The 19,280-nt window shown below is 44.4% G+C and overlaps 1 protein-coding gene across 3 annotated transcripts in view; it reads left to right on the forward strand.

Annotated features, from left to right (window-relative positions):
- Positions 1–1,845: 1,845 nt before the first annotated feature.
- The window catches only part of WDR37 (WD repeat domain 37), a 34,171-nt gene continuing 16,736 nt past the window's right edge, over positions 1,846–19,280 (forward strand). For 2 of the 3 annotated variants that reach the window (XM_040247955.1, XM_040247957.1), the window contains exons 1-5: positions 2,352–2,535; positions 12,088–12,265; positions 14,746–14,842; positions 15,789–15,884; positions 16,153–16,217. In XM_040247955.1, coding sequence (XP_040103889.1) covers positions 12,128–12,265; positions 14,746–14,842; positions 15,789–15,884; positions 16,153–16,217 — 396 coding nt within the window. In that variant the 5' untranslated portion in view covers positions 2,352–2,535; positions 12,088–12,127. Of the gene's footprint in view, positions 2,026–2,351; positions 2,536–12,087; positions 12,266–14,745; positions 14,843–15,788; positions 15,885–16,152; positions 16,218–19,280 lie in introns of those variants that run through there. The other variant, XM_040247956.1, reaches the window with a different exon arrangement.

Below are 19,280 nucleotides of genomic sequence, written 5' to 3' on the forward strand. Positions count from 1 at the left end.
TGTGGTACACAGTAAATCCTTGGATTGTTTATATATAGTAGTGTATATGTTAATCCCAATATAATTTATTCATCCCACCTTTCCTTTTTGGTAGGCCTAAGTTTGTTTTTTTGTGTGTTTATTTCTGTTCTGTAAATTAAAGTTCATTTGTATCATATTGTAGATAGTTGGATGGCATTGCTGACTCCATGGACATGAGGATGGACATAAGTTTGAGCAACCTCAGGGAGTTGATGATGAATAGGGAAGCCTGGCATGCTGCAGTCCATGGGGTCGCAGAGTAGGACAGGACTGGAGTGACTGAACTGAACTTAGATCCCACCTACAAATGTGTGTTTCGCTTTCTTCGCACTGCGACAATCTCTAGGTTCATTCATGTTGCAAAAAGTGTTAGTCGTTCAGTTGTGCCTGACTCTTTGCAACCCCATGGACTGCGGCCCACCAGGCTCCTCTGTCCATGAGATTTTCCAGGCAAGGATACTGGAGTGGGTTGCCATTTACTTCTCCAGGGGATCTTTCCAACCCAGGGATCGAACCTGGGTCTCCTGCACTGCAAGCAAATTCTTTACCGACTGAGCTACAAGGGAAGCCCATTCATGTTGCAAAAGGTTTCTTTTTTTTAATGAGTAGTATGCCATTGTGCACACACACACACGTGTGTGTATACACACATCTTTTTTATCAATTGTGTGTGTGTATGTATACACACCATGTCTCTCATCCATTCCATTTGTTGACGGACATTCAGATTGCTTAATGGCTTGGCTATTGTGAATAGTGCTGCTGTGAACATTTGGGGGTACATGTATCTTTTGAAATTAAGAGTTTTTGTTCAGATATATGGTCAGTTGTGGGATTGCTGGATCATATGGTAGTTGTATTTTTAGTTTTTTAAGGAACCTCCACACTGTTCTCCATAGTGGCTGTAGGTTCCCTCTTCTCCACACTCTCACCAGCATTTACTATTCGTGGACTTTTTGATGATGGCCATTTGGACCAGTGTGAGGTGGTACCTCATCGAAGTTTCGATCAGCACTTTATTAGGTTGGCTTGAGGATCAGATAAGTTAACAAATATGTTATGTGCCTGGCACACAGCAGGCCCTCAAAGTGTTGATTCCTTTCCCCTCTTATTTTTGTGACACTTCTTTACAGTCATGGTTGACTTTTATAGAATTCTAAATATAGCAGAGAAAAGATTACCTCAATTATAACAACATCCTAAGTTTCACCCAAACGGTTGATACTGTGCTGCAAAATAAAACCACATATTAGCACCTGAATCAATTGGGAGCTGATACTGTGGTTCACCTGGCATTCTACCTGCTCCCTCGCCCTGCAGAATGCCTTGTGCATATTAGGTCCCTAATAAAATTACTAGTTGAATGGTAGTTACAACCATCAAACTCGAAACCCTAAGTTCACCTTATATAATTGATTCTAGCAATAAACTTTTATTATACTGAATATTGAAGTAACCTCGGGTTTTACTGTACAAACTTTGTGGCTATTCGAATCCCCAAATACGTCGAGTTTGTTTCTTGTGCAACAATCGTACTAATGCTTCTCCAATTCGAATGATGAGCTTTAATCTGTATTTAAAAAAAAAAACCAAAAACCTCCGACGCGTCTGATTTCGTCTTTGCTTTAGGACTTTAAACGCCCAGCTGGTTGTTCCTAGAGCAGAGGCTGCCTGCGCACCCTGTAATTTTTCCAACCTGTACAAGGACAAGAAGGCCATCAGGTCCCACCTTTCGCGGCGAGACGCTGCCTTTGTTTCGTCTCCGCAGCCAATGGCGAACACACATTTCAGACCGGAGGCTGCAGGGGGTGAGTCACCCTCCGCAGATCCACCGGGATCCGCGCGCAGCCGTCTCGCCCGCGCCGCCCCGGGAAGCGACGCCCGGGAAGCGGTTCCCGGCACACGAGGCGGTTCCGACTGGGGCCGGCGGCTCCAGAGACCCGACCCGGGTCCAGATGGACGCCGACCTGCACTCGCCCGCGACGCCCTTGGGCCCCCGCCGCCGTGAGTACCCGCAGGTTCTCAGCGCCCCCGCGCCACGGGCGCCCGCCGCCCATCGGCCCTCTGCGGGGACTTCAGATGGGCGCCGACATCGCAAGGCGAGGGTCGGGTGGTCCCTGGGCCCAGCTGTGTATTCGCCGCCGCCGCGACCCACTTGAGGGCCACCGCGACCCACTTGAGGATCCCCGCCCCCGCGGGCAGCGTGTGGGACTTCCCGCGATGGACTGGACTTCCGGCGGTTCCAGCCTCGGGGTGGAGGCGGGACTTCCCGTCGGGCCTGCGCGTGAAGGATGGTGGGAGGGATTTCCGGCGTGGGGCGGAGGCGGGGTGGGGACATCCGGCGCCGGAAGTGTGGGGCGTTGGGCTGCCGGGTGTTGGGGCCGCGTCTAGGCGGGGACTCCGGGCCCTGTGTGTCCGCGTCCGTCCCGTGCCCCGCGTGGCTGGGAAGACACGGGCGGCAGCTCACTGCGCGGGTGGCACTGCGCAGCGGTGCGCTTGGCGGCGGCGTGACAGGTGAGTGCTGGCCCGCCATCTTCAGCCCGGGACCGCAGCCGGAGGCTGTGCGGCGGCGGCGGCGGCGGCCTCCGCGCACCCGGACCTGGGCCCTGATTGCGCGCCCCTCTCCGACCCCGAGCCCGGCCGGGTGTGGACGGAGTTGGAACGCGCGCCCCTCGCCCAGAGCGGCTGGGGAGGCGGGTCCTTCGCGGCTTCCGGGACCCTCCCACCCGCGAGCGTGTCACGGAGCCCGGGGTCCCCAGGCCCCATTGGGGGTGTGGAACCGCGCGAGGGGCGCCGCGACCTTGGGCTGGAGCGGCGGGCCCTGTCCAGTCTCGCGTCCTTCCGGGTGCTCGCACGGAGGCCCCGGCGCGTTTCCTTCCTCCCCAGGACCGGGCAGCAGCGCGCACCTGCTGTGCCTTGGTCGCGAGCTTACGCCCTCAGCCCCTTCCCCCGGGAGTACCGACGGCGCTCTGAATTCCCAAGTGTTGCTTCTTCTAAGACGACTCGACAGTTAAGAAGTTCATCCTTGATGCGAGCTCATTCTTTTAATAATTGAGGTCTTTAAGCAGCGTTGGTGGTTTTCCGGTTAGAGATACCCCCAGTCCAGCATCAGGTCCAGAACTGGTGAGCGTGCCTTCGACTGGGTGGACGACGGAACACCTTTAGCCGGTTTACCAAGGCTGGACTGCGAGGCTGCCTTTGGTTGATGTCACTCAGCAGCTGAGTTTGTCGTTTGTCTTCCGGAATTCAGTTAAGGGTACTTTTACAGTGAAGGGCTATGAAAAACTCTATCGGCTTTTCAGCTACGTTTTGTATTATTAAATGCCACATGTAGAGTATAGCTTTTAACCATTTTTTTGGCATGTTATTAACGTTCATGACATTTACTAGTCAGTATTTTTCTTTGGCCAAAAGTGTTTAAAAACGCCACTGAGTTTGAAATTGTGAGTATTGTTTTGTTTGTAGGGTATAGTAGGCATGTGGCATGCAAGGGCAAACCAGTTGTGCAGAAGGAGAGTTTATATTAAATTGATATACTTGACCAATAGGATAGGGAGGTTGGATTTTTGGAGGGAACTATTTATACTTTTTTGGATGTGTTTAAAAAAACCAACAGGACCTTTTATTCATTAAACCTGCTGTTTAATGCGGTCATGTGCCGTGTCATGAAGCTTCTCTGGTGGCTCAGATGGTAAAGAACCTGCCTGCCAATGCAGGAGACACAGGTTTGATCCCTGGGTCAGGAAGATTCCCAGAGGAGCCTGGAGGACTACAGTCCTTGGGGTCGCAGAGTCGGACACGACTTAGTGACTAAACAAGAGCTAAAACCTCTTTGGAGAACCAAAACCTCTTTCATATTTGTAATTATTTGAAATGTGTGTGTTTGTGTAGAAATTGATGAGTGGGAAAAGATGACCAGTACATTGACTATTTGGTGAGGTGACCGACAAAAGCAGGCAAAGCCCAGAGTAGCGCCAGGTGGTTCATGGGGTTGAGGGAGGGGTTCAAGGCTCAGGGATAGGCGGGGGTGAGAATCTTACAAGTTAGTAGTGAAGAATACTGCTTATTTCTACTGAAGATACAGACGCTGGACAAGCTGGTTATGTGATCTTTAAGGGAGACTATCGTTGAGGTGGAAGGAAGGTTAATACTGCAATTTTCACACTTTGTGTAAGCAATTTGTAGAAGCTTTGGAATGCATTAACTTCGCAGTTTACTTTCACCAGAGTATTTCTACTTATGACATTCTTAAGGGAGGAAAGAGAAGCTTTCTGCTATTTTACTTGCTTGATTGAAATATTTAGAGATAGTCTTGTTTTTTTCTTGAGCTTTGTGAAAAAGGGTTTTGATATGTTTGTTCCTTTAAGAAACATAACATAAACTGTAAGGTGGCTGGGATAAATTTCTGTGTTGAAAATCTTAATAACTGAGATGCTTTATGAAGTTAGTCATTTAACGTGTGCTCGCTGAAAAGAGAATTATATATACCTTCCTATTATTTTTGGCCTGGGAGTTGTTTTTTATTGAGTAAAACATACAGTAAATTCATACAGTGTGCTAGTTATAAATGTGCAGCTCTGTGGATTTTTATCTATATACACGTCCTGGGTCAGGAAGATCCGCTGGAGAAGGAAATGGCAATCCACTGCAGTACTATTGCATGGACAGAGGAGCATAGTAGGCTACAGTCCACGGGGTCACAAAGAGTCGGACACGACTGAGTGACGTTCCTATACATCTTTGTATTAACATAAACCAGATCAAGATAGGGAACATTCACAGCACCCCAGAAGGCTCATTTTGCCTCTTCCACCTGGGACCTTTATTTTTTAAAGTGAAGAATGTAATTTCTGGTTAAGATTCCTTTAAGTCACTTTGGTTTCTTGGACAACTTTTGTATATGGCAGTTAAATAGTTTCTAAATGCTTCTATTAAAAAGTTATTGAAATACTCTTCAGTAGGATCATATGAGTTGCTTAAAGAATTTATGTTCAAATATTTTAAATTAAATATCAGTATCTTTTTTTTGTGTATGTAAAATTCTGCCAACCACAGATTCTGCCATTGTTTTTCTTTATACTTTTGTCTCAACTGTCTCTAATATCTATAGCTCAAATTTTTCAGATCTAAATTTCATGAAAGAGGTTTGTTCCATCATTTTCCATCAAAAATAATTTTTCGTGAGAGACAGTTTTATACTGTGTTGCCTATATATACCAGTAATACACTTTTCCCCCCTCGTGTGCACAAGAGCAGTTAAAAATGGTAAGGTATTGGACTTAGAGGCATGATGGGGTCAAAGAACCCGTCTTTACTGTCAGTGTAGACTTCTCCCAGTTTTATACACGTTCTGTAGTTCTCTTTTCATCTCTAAACCTGTACACCCCTGCCTCCTTGTATTTTGACATTCAAAGGCATTGCAAAAACATAATACATTCAGTATTAGGTCCTGATTTCTCCATATCTGCTGTCTCTTCTTGGTAATCTGACCTCTGTTTCACCTACCTGCTGCCTCAGAAAGGGGCTCTTCTTGTTACCTCTCTCTTCTTACCGCCCCCCCAATCCAATCATCCTCCTCTAAGCTTAACTGTTATAATCTATTACCTCGACTGTTTTAGTAACTGCCTAATTGGCTTCTACATTCATGGTCGTCTTACCTTTTAGTGTATTTTTCACATAGCAGCCAGTCTATTGTTGCTTATTTGCTTAAAAAGTTTTAAGTGACTTTCCTTTTATTTTAGGATAAACTGTAAACAAAAGATTAGATTCTAAGCCTATCTCTCCACTTACCTTGCACTGTTCTGTCCATTGTTTGCTGTATTACAGATGTAGTATTTGTTTTTTAATATCTGGGCATTTTCACATGCTATTCCTGTCCTTGAAATATCTAGTCCCTTTTCTGTTTTCCATGTGGTTAACTCTTAGGAATTCTTCAGTCTCAATTTGGATGCTGGCCTCTCAGAATGATCTTTGTAACTATTTAGCTAATAGCTGGTCTCATAATATTTGCACATGTCTTTTGTAGCCCTCCTCACAATTTATAACTTCTGTAATAAGTTATGAGATTGTGTGTATAATATCTGTCTTCCAACTCAACTCTTAAGCATTCTGAGAAGGTAGGAACCAAGCCTGTTTTGTTCACTACAGCATTCCCAGTGCTCAGCCCATCCGGATGAGAGGAATACTGGTGAGTGACTTAATGAAGTAGTGCTATTATTATCCTTGGTTTAAAGATACAGAGTTAAGCCTTCAGAAGGTGGTTAAGTAACTTGACCAGGGTAACACAGGCTTGTCAGTGGTAGATGTAGTGTTCCTCCACCCATCAGATATTTGAGGATATGTTTATGTCAGGCCTAACAAATACAGTACAAATACAGTAGTGGCCCCAATTTACTGTGTCCCAGTCCTCACTGTTTTGATTGTGTAGTGGGGGAAACGCTTATTTAGTGAGCGAATCATAAATAGGATGTAAATATAAGCATAGCGAGAGTCATGAGGTGCCGTGTGGCTAGTGGTCTTCAAGGGAGGCTGTCCTAGGAAGTGACATTAAAGCTGAGGCTTCATGATGGAAGAGAGCCAGCCCTTTGAGGAGTTGATGGGGACTTAGGTTTGTATGACTGTCAAACTCATGTGAGTGAAATAAGGTGTGATGGATAACACAGATTCTTATTGTCCTGTTGGTAGGTGAAGCCTCTGCCCTCCGCTTGAATGGGGGTTGGCCTTGTGGCTGGCTTTGACAGATAGAGTATCCAAAAAAGCAAGGAGAATGGAAGGTTTTTTTTTTTTTTTTAATGAGAATATTAGAGATAAAAAGTTATCTTATTAAGTGTCCTTTTTAAAAAACATTTGAGAGTTAAATTTTGTCTGTATCAGTTCAGTTGAGTTCAGTTGCTCAGTCGTGTCTGACTCTTTGCGACCCCGTGAATCGCAGCCCGCCAGGCCTCCCTGTCCATCACCAACTCCCGGAGTTCACTCAAACTTATGTCCATCGAGTCGGTGATGCCATCCAGCCATCTCATCTTCTGTCGTCCCCTTCTCCTCCTGCTCCCAATCCCTCTTAGCATCAGAGTCTTTTCCAATGAGTCAACTTGTCACATGAGGTGGCCAAAGTCCTGGAGTTTCAGCTTTAGCATCACTCCTTCCAAAGAACACCCAGGACTGATCTCCTCTGCAAAAAGTGATAATCTTAATAAATTAGTGAGTTTCAAATTTTAAAACCTAAACACAAAGAACTAATTGACCAACTTGAATGTACTTACTTTTTTGTTATCTTTTGTACAAGGCCTACACATGTTCAATTGGAGAGTCAAAAGATCTCTGGCTTTAGAGTAGGTGTATACTTTTCCTGTTGCTCCCACTAAGTACAGCTAAAAACAGTGGACATTAAATGCAAAACAAACAAAAAAAATATGAGACTGAAAAGTGGCAAGAAGAAAGAAAACTGTAGGTGTATGGGGACCTGAGAACTGACTCAGGGCTAAGTTCCCTGGGCTTTCCTCTTGCCCCATACATCCTAGCCTCGGGCCTTGAGCAGCCTCAACCTAGCAATGCCAAAGGGCTCAGCAAGCCCCGAGAAAGCTGGCCTTTGACCAGAAGACCAGGAAAGGGACAGCCTGCCAGACAGGACATGCTTAGAAAACATTGCGGCCCCACCTTGCGCTGAGCATCCCAGGTGGGGTAGGGAATCTAGTCTCTGACTCCTGACAAGCCTTGTGGGGACCACACTGTGCCGGGTGGGATCAGAGAGGCCTGGTGAGAAGCTGGGTTCTCATCTCTGTTGTGCGGTAACAAAGAACACCCTCTTCTTTCCCGTTGGAATGGCCTCAGAAGAAACCTAGCAAAAGTTCAGGAATTTTACCACCACCTATGGTGATGAAGCTTCGAACAGCACAGTAACAAGGTGCCCTAGGTTCAGCTCAGTGGTGTGAATAGAGGCCAAGAGAGTTTCACCCGGCATTGGCAAGGGGTACTTCCTCGTGGGTCAGAGGAGGCGGAACGGGGAGCACTTGCTTCCATCGCCACTTTCTGTATCCACATGGCAGAAACAAGGCCATACCCTTGTTTGCTGGCTGGGCCAGTATCAGAAGAGGCCTCCTGGAAGACTTAGATCAGGTCTCATGTCTGATAACAACACCCAGCATCCTGAGAATTCTCACACCGAGGGGGAAAATGTCAGCTTGAATCAGAAAAGGTAGCTAACAGCCACATAGGACTGATGCAGATATTAGAATTGTTTGACAGGATTTTAAAGCAGTCGTGATAAAATTTTCAGTGAGGAGATATTAACACTTGAACCAAATGAAAAATAGAAAATCTCAGGAAGAAAATATGGCATGTAAAGAAGAAATAAATGGAAATTTTAGAATTGGGGAGTACAATAGTGAGCTTGTGGAATCCATGAACTTGATGATAAAACAATGAAAATTACTCAGTCTGAACATTAGAGAGAAAATAGACTGGAAAAAAGTAAACTGAATCCCTGGGACCTGTGCCTTTTAACAAGAGACCTGTCCTTATCAGGAAGAGAGGAGAGAGACAGTGGAGCTGAAAATATGTTTGAAGAAACACTGGCTAGGTATTTCCCAAGTTTGGCAAGCCATAAACCTATATATTTAAAACGTATGGTGAAACCCAGGCAAGATAAATTCAAAGAAATTTGCTAAGCTGCCTTATAGACTTCTGAAACTAAAGATGAAAAAGCAGTGGGAGAGAGAAATGTCCCTTTGTCTATAGTTGATTTCTCATCACAAACTGCTGAGGCCAGAAGGAAGTAGTATGTTTTTTAAGTGCTAAAGGAAACGAACCATCAGATCAGAATTCTCTATCAAGTGAAAACATCATTCACATGATTTGTTACCAACAGAGCTACCCTGAAATAATAGAGGAAGTTCAACAGAAAGGAAACGCTGTAGGAACACCAGGAAGGAAGAAGAAACAATGGAGAGAGTAAATGAATTGGTAAATTCAATAGACATTCCTCTGACTTAGGTTTGAAAGTTGAAGCACAGCTGCCTGATGTGGTTCTCAATGTGTTTGGAGGAAACACTTAAGATGATTATGTTGTCAGTGGGAAGGGCAGAGGGACGTGGAAGAAGTAAGGCTTCAACACTCACCAGAACTGGTAGAACGTTGGTGGTCAGCAGACTGATAAGCTGTGAAAAGATAATGAAAACTTAGCAGCCACTAAGAAAAGTTATACGAAAGAAACTCAAAAACGAGAAATCAGAACGAAATTCCAAAAAATGTTCAAATAACCTACAAGAAGGCAGAAAAAAGAAACAAAATGAGAAAACAAACAATGAAGTATGCACCATGCCCAAGTAGGGTTTACTCCATGGATGCAAGTTTAGATCAATACTGAAAATCAACAGTGTGATTGACCTGTTAGGGGCTTAGAAGAAAGCCACGTGCTCATATTAAGTAACTCAAGAAAAAACGTGACACAGTTGACACTCACTCATGAAACTCTCAGAATGTGAACAGTTGGGGGGACTTTTCAACTTGATAAAATGATGTGTTTACCCAAAACCTACAGGTAATATACTTAATGGTGAAAACTGAGTATTTTTACCTCAAGATCTGAATAAAGAAAGGATGTTTGCTGTTACTTCTAATTCAACATGGCATTGGAATTTCTAGCCAAATCAGTAAGATAAGAAAAGGAAATAAAGGCATACAGATCAGAAAGGAAGAAGTTGTCCTTTTTTACATGACACAGTAGTCCACATAGGAGATGCTAAATAATCTACAGAAAAATCTTGAACTGGTAAATGAGTTCAACAAGAGCGTAGGATACAAGCTTATTACACACAAATCAGTTGCATTTTTGTATACCAGCAATTTAAAATTGCACAAAAATATAATCTTCAGGGTTATTAGTATATATAGAACTTTTATGCGAAAACTACAAGCTGAGGAAGGATCAAAGATGATCTGAAAAAGATCCTCTGTGTCCATAGATTGGAAGTCTCTACATAATAGACATGCCAGTTCTCTCCAGATTAGTCGACAGATTAAATGCAGTTCTTATCAAAGTTCCATTAGGAGTTTTGCAGATACGGATAAGATTATTCTAAATTTCTGTGGAAAGGCAAAGGAAGTAGGATGGCTAAAACATTGTGAAAAAGATGTGGTAGAAATCACAAGATGTCTGATTTCAAGATAACACAGAACAGTGGAACAGAATAGAGAACCAAGAAATAATCCCATCGAAATATAGCCAATTGATTTTTGAGCAAGATGCCAAACTTGCTCAATTTGGTGTAGGATAGATTGTCTTTAGCATATAGTGCTAGAATAATAGGATACAGCCAGAAAAAAAAAAACAAAAACCTTGATCTAAACTGCACACTTTATTAAAAAAACAGTCCCAGAATAGCTTGTAAATTTAAATGTAACTGATAAAGCTAAAATTTTAAGAAGAAAACAGAAGAATTTGGGAATTGTTGAAAAGTTCTTAGACATGACTCTAAAAGTATGAGTCTTAAAAGTAATGGATGAGTTAGGACTTGATCAAAATTTAGTTTTGGCAGAGTGGATTGTGTGTGACTTATATCTCAGACATTTTTAAAAACTTGTTTTTTGTTTTTTTTTTCCTGTAAACATACAGCAGTCAGAAGAAGTAGAAACTTAAGTTCAGTTCAGTCACTCAGTCGTGTATGACTCTTTGCGACCCCATGAACTGCAGCACGCCAGGCCTCCCTGTCTATCACCAACTCCCAGAGTTTACCCAAACTCATGTCCTTTGAGTTGGTGATGCCATCCAACCATCTCTTCCTCTGTCATCCCCTTCTCCTGCCCTCAATCTTTCCCAGCATCAGGGTCTTTTTTAAGTGAGTCAGCTCTTCGCATCAGGTGGCCAAAGTATTGTAGTTTCAGCAAAAACTTACGTTATTGTCATAGTAGCTTTATTTGTAATAGTGAAAAACTGGAAAGGGCCAGAATTCTTTGCAGTAGGTGCATGGTTAAGACAGCTGTGCTGCATCCACAGGGGAGCAGCGCCAGCAGTCCACAGGAGGTGGTGGTGGTCCATTGGTGGGGGCAGGCCGAGAACCCTAAGCTCAGGATCCCCAGAGGACATGCACTCTGCCGCAGCAGAGTGGGGAGTGGAGGGCCGTGGGCTGGCTCCAGAGAGCCATTTTACAGTGAGGACCTACAGATACTGTCGGTTGTTGTTGAAGGAAGAAATATAAGTATATGCTTAAAATTACTTGGATTCACAAAGGTATGCTGGGAGAAGGAGGGACCAGTGAGAGCAGAAAATGAGGAAGTGATATCCAAAACATCAGTCTGCAGTTGAAGAAGGAGTGTGTCCTGTGTAAATATACTGCTTAGAGTCATATTAACTAAGTGATGTGATTGTATTGAGAAGAGTTGTTGATGGTAGCAGGAAATGAATAATGTCCAAAATGGGGACAGGAAAATGTGTTATGTGGATATTGGAATGCCATGCAGGATTTTGTGTGCTGTATGACGGTGGCCCTCACTGCAGGTGAGCCCTGCGAACTGTCCGGTTCCCAGTGAGCGGTGTTGTGAGTGAGAAGGAAACTGGAGCTTACAAACGCTGACAGACCTCATTTGGGTTTTTTACTTGACTCAGATGAGAGTATTTTAAACACGGGTTAAATAAAGCATTACAATTTTATTTGTCTTTACCTTTTTAATGTGCTTGCTGGAAAATCTACAGTCGCTTTTGGGGCTTGCATCGGATTTCTCTAGGAGGACATAGCTCTGGAATCCAGCTGGAAAATGCGGTTAGAATTGGTTCCCCAGGGGAGTCGGGGAGTCTGCAGAGAGTGGGCTAAGGGAGAGTTCTCTATTTTAAACCCTTCCTGCTGTTGATTTTTTAAAAGGGTGTTCATGAAATTTGATTAAAAAATTACCTCTTTAACCAAGGCTGTGGTCTCTACCTTAAAACATGTGAATGTATCACATTCTAGTTTACATAGTAAAGTTAACATAATAAGGAAATTTGCAGTGAGCAGTTTCATTCCTATCCCCTGTTTTTCCTTCATTTCAGTTTGCCATATCAGAAATACAGTACTTGTTTTTCCTGCTCCTGTTTAGCATCTTGCAGGAGTGACCAGGACCTCATCTTCCAGAAGTAATGCCCACAGAAAGCGGGAGTTGTTCAGCTGCTCGCCAAGCAAAACAAAAGCGCAAATCTCACAGCCTTTCCATACGGAGAACTAACAGCTCAGAGCAGGAGAGGACGGGCCTGCCCAGAGACATGTTAGAGGGACAGGTGAGTGTCTGGTGAAGATGTGAATCGTGTTGGCATTGTTAAAAAAATACCCCAGTGTATACAGATCTCCAAAGTGGAGGGAAAGTGTGGGCTACCAAAACAAGCAGGCCTCCCATAGACCAGTGAAAATGACAGTCAAGTGCAACAGCCTGCAGAGGCAGAATTCAGTTTCTAGGTTAGTGTGTTACCTATTGTAATAAATGGGTGTGATCGTCTGGGCTACTTTTTATTCTTTGCACAGGCAGATTGACAGTGTATTTTTAGGTTTCTGTCTCAGAGCCTCAAGAGGAGAGCAGAATCAGGTATAATGATCTTTGTTCTCTGAGGAGTTCTTGGAATCTGATCTTTCAGTGACTTCTTGGCTTTATCCTGTGTCTGCTGTGTGAGTATATCTGCTGCTTATTACATTATATGTCTTTCTGATAATTCAGTGCCCCCTTTATTAAGTGATCTAATATTTTATTGACAGAGATAAGTTTGCTTCTTCTTTTTCTAGTTCTTCTATAATGAGTAAAACGTTAGGTTTTTAAAAGAATATTGTTGTTAAGTCTAAATAAAAGCACGCTGCTGCTGCTAAGTTGCTTCAGTGGTGTCTGACTCTGTGCAACCCCGTAGACAGCAGCCCACCAGGCTCCCCGTCCCTGGGATTCTCTAGGCAAGAACACTGAAGTAGGTTGCCATTTCCTTCTCCAGTGCATGGAAGTGAAAAGTGAAAGGGAAGTCACTCAATCGTGCCCAACTCTTAGTGACCCCGTGGACTGCATCCATGGGATTTTCCAGGCAAGAATACTAGAGTGGGGTGCCATCGCCTTCTCCAAATAAAAGCATGTGTTATAGTAAAATAAATAGCAGATATGTCTGCTATATGTTTATATAGGCATAAGTATATATGCATGTGTGTGTGCTCAGTCATGTCCTACTCTGCGGCCCCATGGACTGTAGCCTGCCAGGCTCCTCTGTCCATGGGATTTCCCAGGCAAGAATATTGGAGTGGGTTCCTGTTTCCTTCTCCAGGGAATCTTCCTGACCCAGGGATCGAACACTGGCTTCTTTCTCTCCGTCCTGGAGGTGGGTGGCTGGAGGTCAGGTGTGGGCAGGCTGGTCCTCCTGAGGCTTCCTTCCTGGATATGGACCCAATTTTCTCTGTCCTCACACGTTCCTCCTCGCTGGTGTCTGTGTCCTCGTCTCTTCTGACAAGGAATTCTTGAACCAGAGCTGTGCAGTGAAACTTCTGTGGTTGAAGGTTCTAGATCTGTGCTACCTGTATGGGTGCCCAGAGCCATGTGTGACTGGTGGGACAGAGGAATTTAAAAATCATGAATAACTTAGTTTTAAGGTTAGTCAGATGTGACCATCAGCTCCCCTACTGGACAGTGCAGGTTGCCTAAGGGACTTTTAAACTGTTAGTCACCTCAGTTTCCAGCGCCCCAATGGCATCTTGGGGGTAACTCCGTGCGACATCCTCATTGTGATGTAGAGCCAGCTGCCTCTCGAGTACCCCTTTGTGAGGGTCATTCAGAACCCTGCAGGTGGGTTGGTGCCTGTGGGCGGACGGGCAGCTCCCTGGGCTGGTGGGGGCGCTTGGCCCGGTCCCGTGGCAGCAACGGCGGTGATGGCGTTGGATGTGGGTACCTGGCATGGTAGGTGTGGCGGACCTCAGGTGTGGGAGTCTGATGCCAGGGGCATCCGAGTGGAGCCACGGGTGATACTCTGGATGGGATTACAGGCTCAGCTGTCGGGCAGCCTTTGTGGGAATTGGATTCTTGAGTCAGAAGCAAGGAGGCAGCGCTGTTAGTTGTGGAGCGGGAAACCCATGTCTGCACTGGAAGCACTGAGCGAGGCCAGGAAAGGGGCCTGCCTCTTCCATGCCAGTCGTGAAAATGCAGACTCTTCTAGAAGCTTCACTGAGTCGTAGCTTTGTAGTGAAGCCCCTGCAGAGGCCTGGGACCTTCCACGCTGTTGTTTTCATTCAGCTGGTACACCTTTCGCTCTTGTAGCTGAATTCACTTTTCTTCCTTGGAGCAAGTTTAAGTGCTGAGTAGATTTACAGGAAGTGTCCAGTTTACTCTGCTTGGATCACAGTGGATGTGAGGACTGTGAGGTACCACTTACTAAGATTAACTTGTGATGCCACATGCTGGAGCATAAGGGCTGTTCATAGCTTCATCTCCCACAAACTCGGAGATTTTGAATAGGCTTGTTTCCTTCCTTGTAAAGGGAGTTACGTGTTTGAAGACCTGCTTGGCCTCAAAACCTGTGCCATCCTGGGGAACCATATACACAGTTAGGTTTTAGTTTCAGCTGTAGGAATTTAAAACTTGAAGTTCTTTTGAGTGTTTACGTGGAAGAAATAAAATATGTAAAGATGTAAAATAAGAGCTTGAATGATAATTCCCTTTGGAAAAGTATACTAGTGCTCGGTGTCAGAGCTCCTCATTCACTTATTTGTTCATTTTCAGCACAACATTCTTTCTCTGCAGGATTCTAAGCTGCCTTCCTCAGTTCGCAGTACTCTTCTGGAACTGTTTGGTCAAATAGAAAGAGAATTTGAAAACCTTTATATTGAAAACTTAGAATGTGAGTATTGCTCTTTATTTGAAATACTTTTATAACCTGTCACTTCTTCATATGGATTTTTGAGAGTTCATCTCTGGGTCACATTCACCTTTGTACCCCTTTTCTTTTCTGCTTTTATGAGCTTAGGGGGCTTATGATGGCACTTGTTTACTACCTGCCAGCTCCGCACACTCAGGTCAGGCTCTGGGGGCAGGGGATGGGGGCGTCTGTCTCCCGCTGGAGTGGGTTGTGACCGCAGGTCCCTGCAGAGTGAGGACAGAGGCCCCATCTTGCTGGCATTCCCGTGCCCCGCGTCTGCTTCTCTCCTTCCCCATCCCTTGCCTTCCTCTTCCTTCTTCACGGCCACTGTGATTCAGCACTTTTCTCTTCACTTTTTTTCTGTTTTTGGTCGCACCGTGTGACTTGCATGACTAGTTCAGGGAATGAACCCAAGCCCTTGGCAGTGAAAGCCCAGAGTCCTAACCACTGAACCACCAGGGAACTCCTCAATGTTAAATTTTTTCTTTTTTTCCCTTCAACTTTTAATCTTTGAGATGTGTAGCCCTCACTTGACGCTCTGGTGCCAGACAACAGTAACAGTCAGGTTTTGTTATTGTATGTTTCCCCTAATTATTTCAGGGGAGACTGTAAGTATGTTTTGAGTTTCAGACAGGACCAGAAGAACGTTTTTAAGTGCACAGAATAAAGTACAAAGGATGTGAACTCTGTTGAAATCCAGGAGCCCTGTTTGGGGGTCAGCAGCACAGTGTCTTTCTGGTGTGGCATGAGTGGTAGACTTTGTGTTTTTGGAATGTCTTCTGAGTTTTTTGGAACTCTGTAGCCATCCTCTTGTTTAGTGGGATATCATTCACGTGCTTGTTTAGACAATTCTAACATGCAACATTTTTATGTACTCAGTTTTGGAATTGGTGAATATACCTGAAAAGCACATTATTTTACTTTTCAGTGCGTAGAGAAATCGAGACTCTTAATGAGCGCTTAGCAGCTGAAGGACAAGCGATCGATGGAGCAGAACTGAGTAAGGGCCAACTCAAGACGAAAGGTGAGCTGGCTGCCTGCGGGCGACTGCAGGGAGGAAGTCTGACTCCAGTGCAGGGAGGCCTCGCTTCCTCTGCGTGGTCAGCAGGCTTGAGTAGTGTCCCTCGGATCCGGGTGCGGAAGGACGGGGAGGCTCCAGGAAGCCCATGTTTCTGCTGGTATGGGCATACCCTGGGCTTGCACTGCCCTCCATGTCCTCGAGCCGTCTCCCTGTCCCAGCTCTGATGTGTTTGCTTGTGTGATTTTCTTGACGGTTGGTTCTGTCTCTGCAGCCAGTCACAGCACCAGCCAGCTTTCTCAGAAACTGAAGACCACCTACAAGGCCTCCACCAGCAAGGTATGTGTGGCTCTCAGGCCATCGTGAGTGTGTGGGTTTGCACACAGTGCGATGGGAAGAGAGGAGCCTAATATTTAAGACAAGTACTGTCCATGTTAAGTGGCTCCAGGACATAGGCACCTGGATGCAACTGTGCTGCTTACTGTGGCTGACACATCGTGTGTTAGTAGGTGTGGTCTTTTTTGTGGGAAAAATACATTTTTTATCGTTAATGTGGCTTGATAAGGAGATTCTGAATTCAGAAAAGCTAATAAATGGGTATAAAGCAGTGGAACTTACATTCTGAATTGTAGTTACATTTTAGTGCATCTCTTCTTTAGTTTGCAAAGTATGATAAAAAAGTGAAGGTCCAAAGGCAGAATAGAGACATTTGTCATATTTTGCTGTTTTATAAATCATCATCTGATCTTTTTAAAGTGGCAAGGATTTAATTATTTGGGAATTAGTTTATCTCTGGGAGAATACTACTATGAAGTAATATTTTGAGGTGATTTGTGTGCATCTCTGCTTTGGGGTATTTGGAATAAACAAGATAAATTACCTGCCTAACTTAAACGAGTATATAGTACTTTTGCTTAATCTTAGGAGGAAGTTCAAATTTGTGGTGAGTCTGCTATGAAGGCATAAATAGTTTTTTGTTAGCTTTTTATTTTTCCCTTAAGTAACTTAAGCTTGTATCCACAGTGAGATGAACTGCAATTCAAGGAGCAGCTTCAGTCTTAGGCTATTTCTGCTTATTTGAAAGTCTTTGGTAATTTTTTGTTTTTTAAAAAATATGCATATTGCTGATATTTTCTTGTGTTTCCTTTGGTAACTCTAGGATGTAAGTGGCTTACTAAAAAATTTTTTTGTTCTATCTAGCTTACATTTAGTAGTTTTGAATTTTTAAATAAATTAACATTAGAGTAGTCTTTAAAAATGTCAAGTGACATTATGTTCTTATTTAACTTCTTATGTTGTTTTGAATTATATTGTTTATTTCAGTTTATATATACAGTGTATGGTCTTAGAATTCCAAAATTTTCTGATCATTTCTGAAATAGAGGAAGAAAGGATTATATAGAGTCACCTCTTACCATGAGTAGTAAAACTTAAGATTTGAGCAAAGATAAGGATGTGTACAATAATTGCTTTAAAAAAATGTATTAGAAATGCTAAAAGCCCTAGTCATTTTAGAGACTAAAAATTTATCTGTATTTATAAGAAACATACTATTAACGATCTTAGTAGCCTGTGCACACACCTTAAAGAGTGAAGGTGAAATGGACCGCAGGTCTTCTCTGCTGCAGCGAGTGTTCTTGGAGGAGCGGACGGGTTCAGGCTCCTCACCCCCAGCAGACCTGCCCCTCCTGGGGCCTGCTGACTGGCTCTGAGGCCTGTGGGGGCAGACTACATGCTAACCAGCAGACTCTTTCCCAGGAACTTGTGAAATTGTTCACATGGGTTTTTATAAAGATAAGTTTCTTCTGTTGTGAAAAAGCCTCTCTTTGTTGTTCTTGTTCAGTCTCGCTAAGTCATGTCCAACTCTTCGCGCCCCCGTGGACTGTAGCTCGCCAGGCTTCCCTGTCCTTCACTGACTCCTGGAGTTTGCTCAAACTCATGTCCGTTTGAGTCGATGATGCCATCCAACCATCTCGTCCTCTGTTGTCCCCTTCTCCTGCCCTCAGTCTTTCTCAGCATCAGGGTCTTTTCCAGTGAGTTGGCGCTCTGCATCAGGTGGCCAAAGTATTAGAACTTTAGCATCAGTCCTTCCAATGAATATTCAGAGTTGATTTCCTTTAGCATTGACTGGTTTGATCTTGCAGACCAAGAAACTCTCAAGAGTCTTCTCCAACACCACAGTTCAGAAGCATCAGTTCTTTGGTACTCAGACTTTTTCATGGTTCAACTCTCAAATCTGTACGTGACTATGGAAAGAACCATAGCTTTCACTATATGAACCTTTGTTGGCCAAGTGATGTCTCTGCTTTTTAATATGCTGTCTAGGTTTGTCATAGCTTTCTTTCCAAGGAGCAAGCATCTTCTAATTTAATGACTGCAGTCACTCTCCAAAGTGATTTTGGAAACCAAGAAAATAAAATCTGCCACTAATTCCCCTTTTGTTTCTCCTGTTTGCCATGAAGTGATGGAACTGGATGCCATGACCTTAGTTTTTTGAATGTTGAGTTTTAAGCTAGCTTTTTAACTCTCCCAAGTCTTTGAGGCCCCATAGGTTATAGCCTGCCAGGCTCCTCTGCCCATGGGATTTCCAGGCAGGAATACGGAGTGGGTTGCCATTTCCTCTTTCAAGGGATCCTCCAGACCCAGGGACCAAATCTGCGTCTCTTGCATCTCCTTCAGCGGCATCGGCAGGTGGAATCTTTACCACTAGCGCCACCTGGTGCTGGCGTGCTGCAGTCTGTGGGGTCAGACATGACTGAGCAACTGAATGCTGACAGGGAACTACAACAAGTGCCACCTGGGAAGCCCTTTGTGTTGTAGAGTAGTTTAAATTTTATTTTAATGCAAAGGATAATTCGGAAGCATCCTTCCGCATTTGTATCGCAAGTGTTCCCTGAAGGTAATTCAGTCTGTCTCATGGGCCCCCTGTGCAGTTATGCCTGAGTCCATATTTGGGAAACAGTGATTCAGTGGTCAGAATGTGGCATGAAGCTGGAAGCAGTGCCTGAGACCATCCGCTTGACGTCATCAACTGCAGTCCCTCTCCTCCAACTTCACTGGAAATGTGGTTGGCACAAGTCTTGGCCATGGACCCGTGTTTCTGCTGGGCAAGTGGGGGCAGTTCATATCTCATAACAGTGGTATCTGAGAAATTGCCCACGGCTTGTCATGAGCTTTGCTTCCGCCCCTCCTGAAAGTGTCTGGATGGCTTGTGGAATGTCAGTTCCCCAACCAGTGATGGAACCTGTGCGCTTGGCAGTGAATGTGCAGAGTCCTTACTGTGGGACCACCTGGGAAGTGCTGTCCCTCCTTTTACATTTAAGCCGACTCACTGAAGAGTGAGTCTCTCTGCTGGAAGTCTGTTCCAGCCTTTCACTGTGTCAGGAATCATTTGAAGGCTCA

This window comes from Oryx dammah, unplaced genomic scaffold (genome assembly GCF_014754425.2).
Source record: "Oryx dammah isolate SB20612 unplaced genomic scaffold, SCBI_Odam_1.1 HiC_scaffold_10, whole genome shotgun sequence".
Classification (NCBI taxonomy): domain Eukaryota; kingdom Metazoa; phylum Chordata; class Mammalia; order Artiodactyla; family Bovidae; genus Oryx; species Oryx dammah.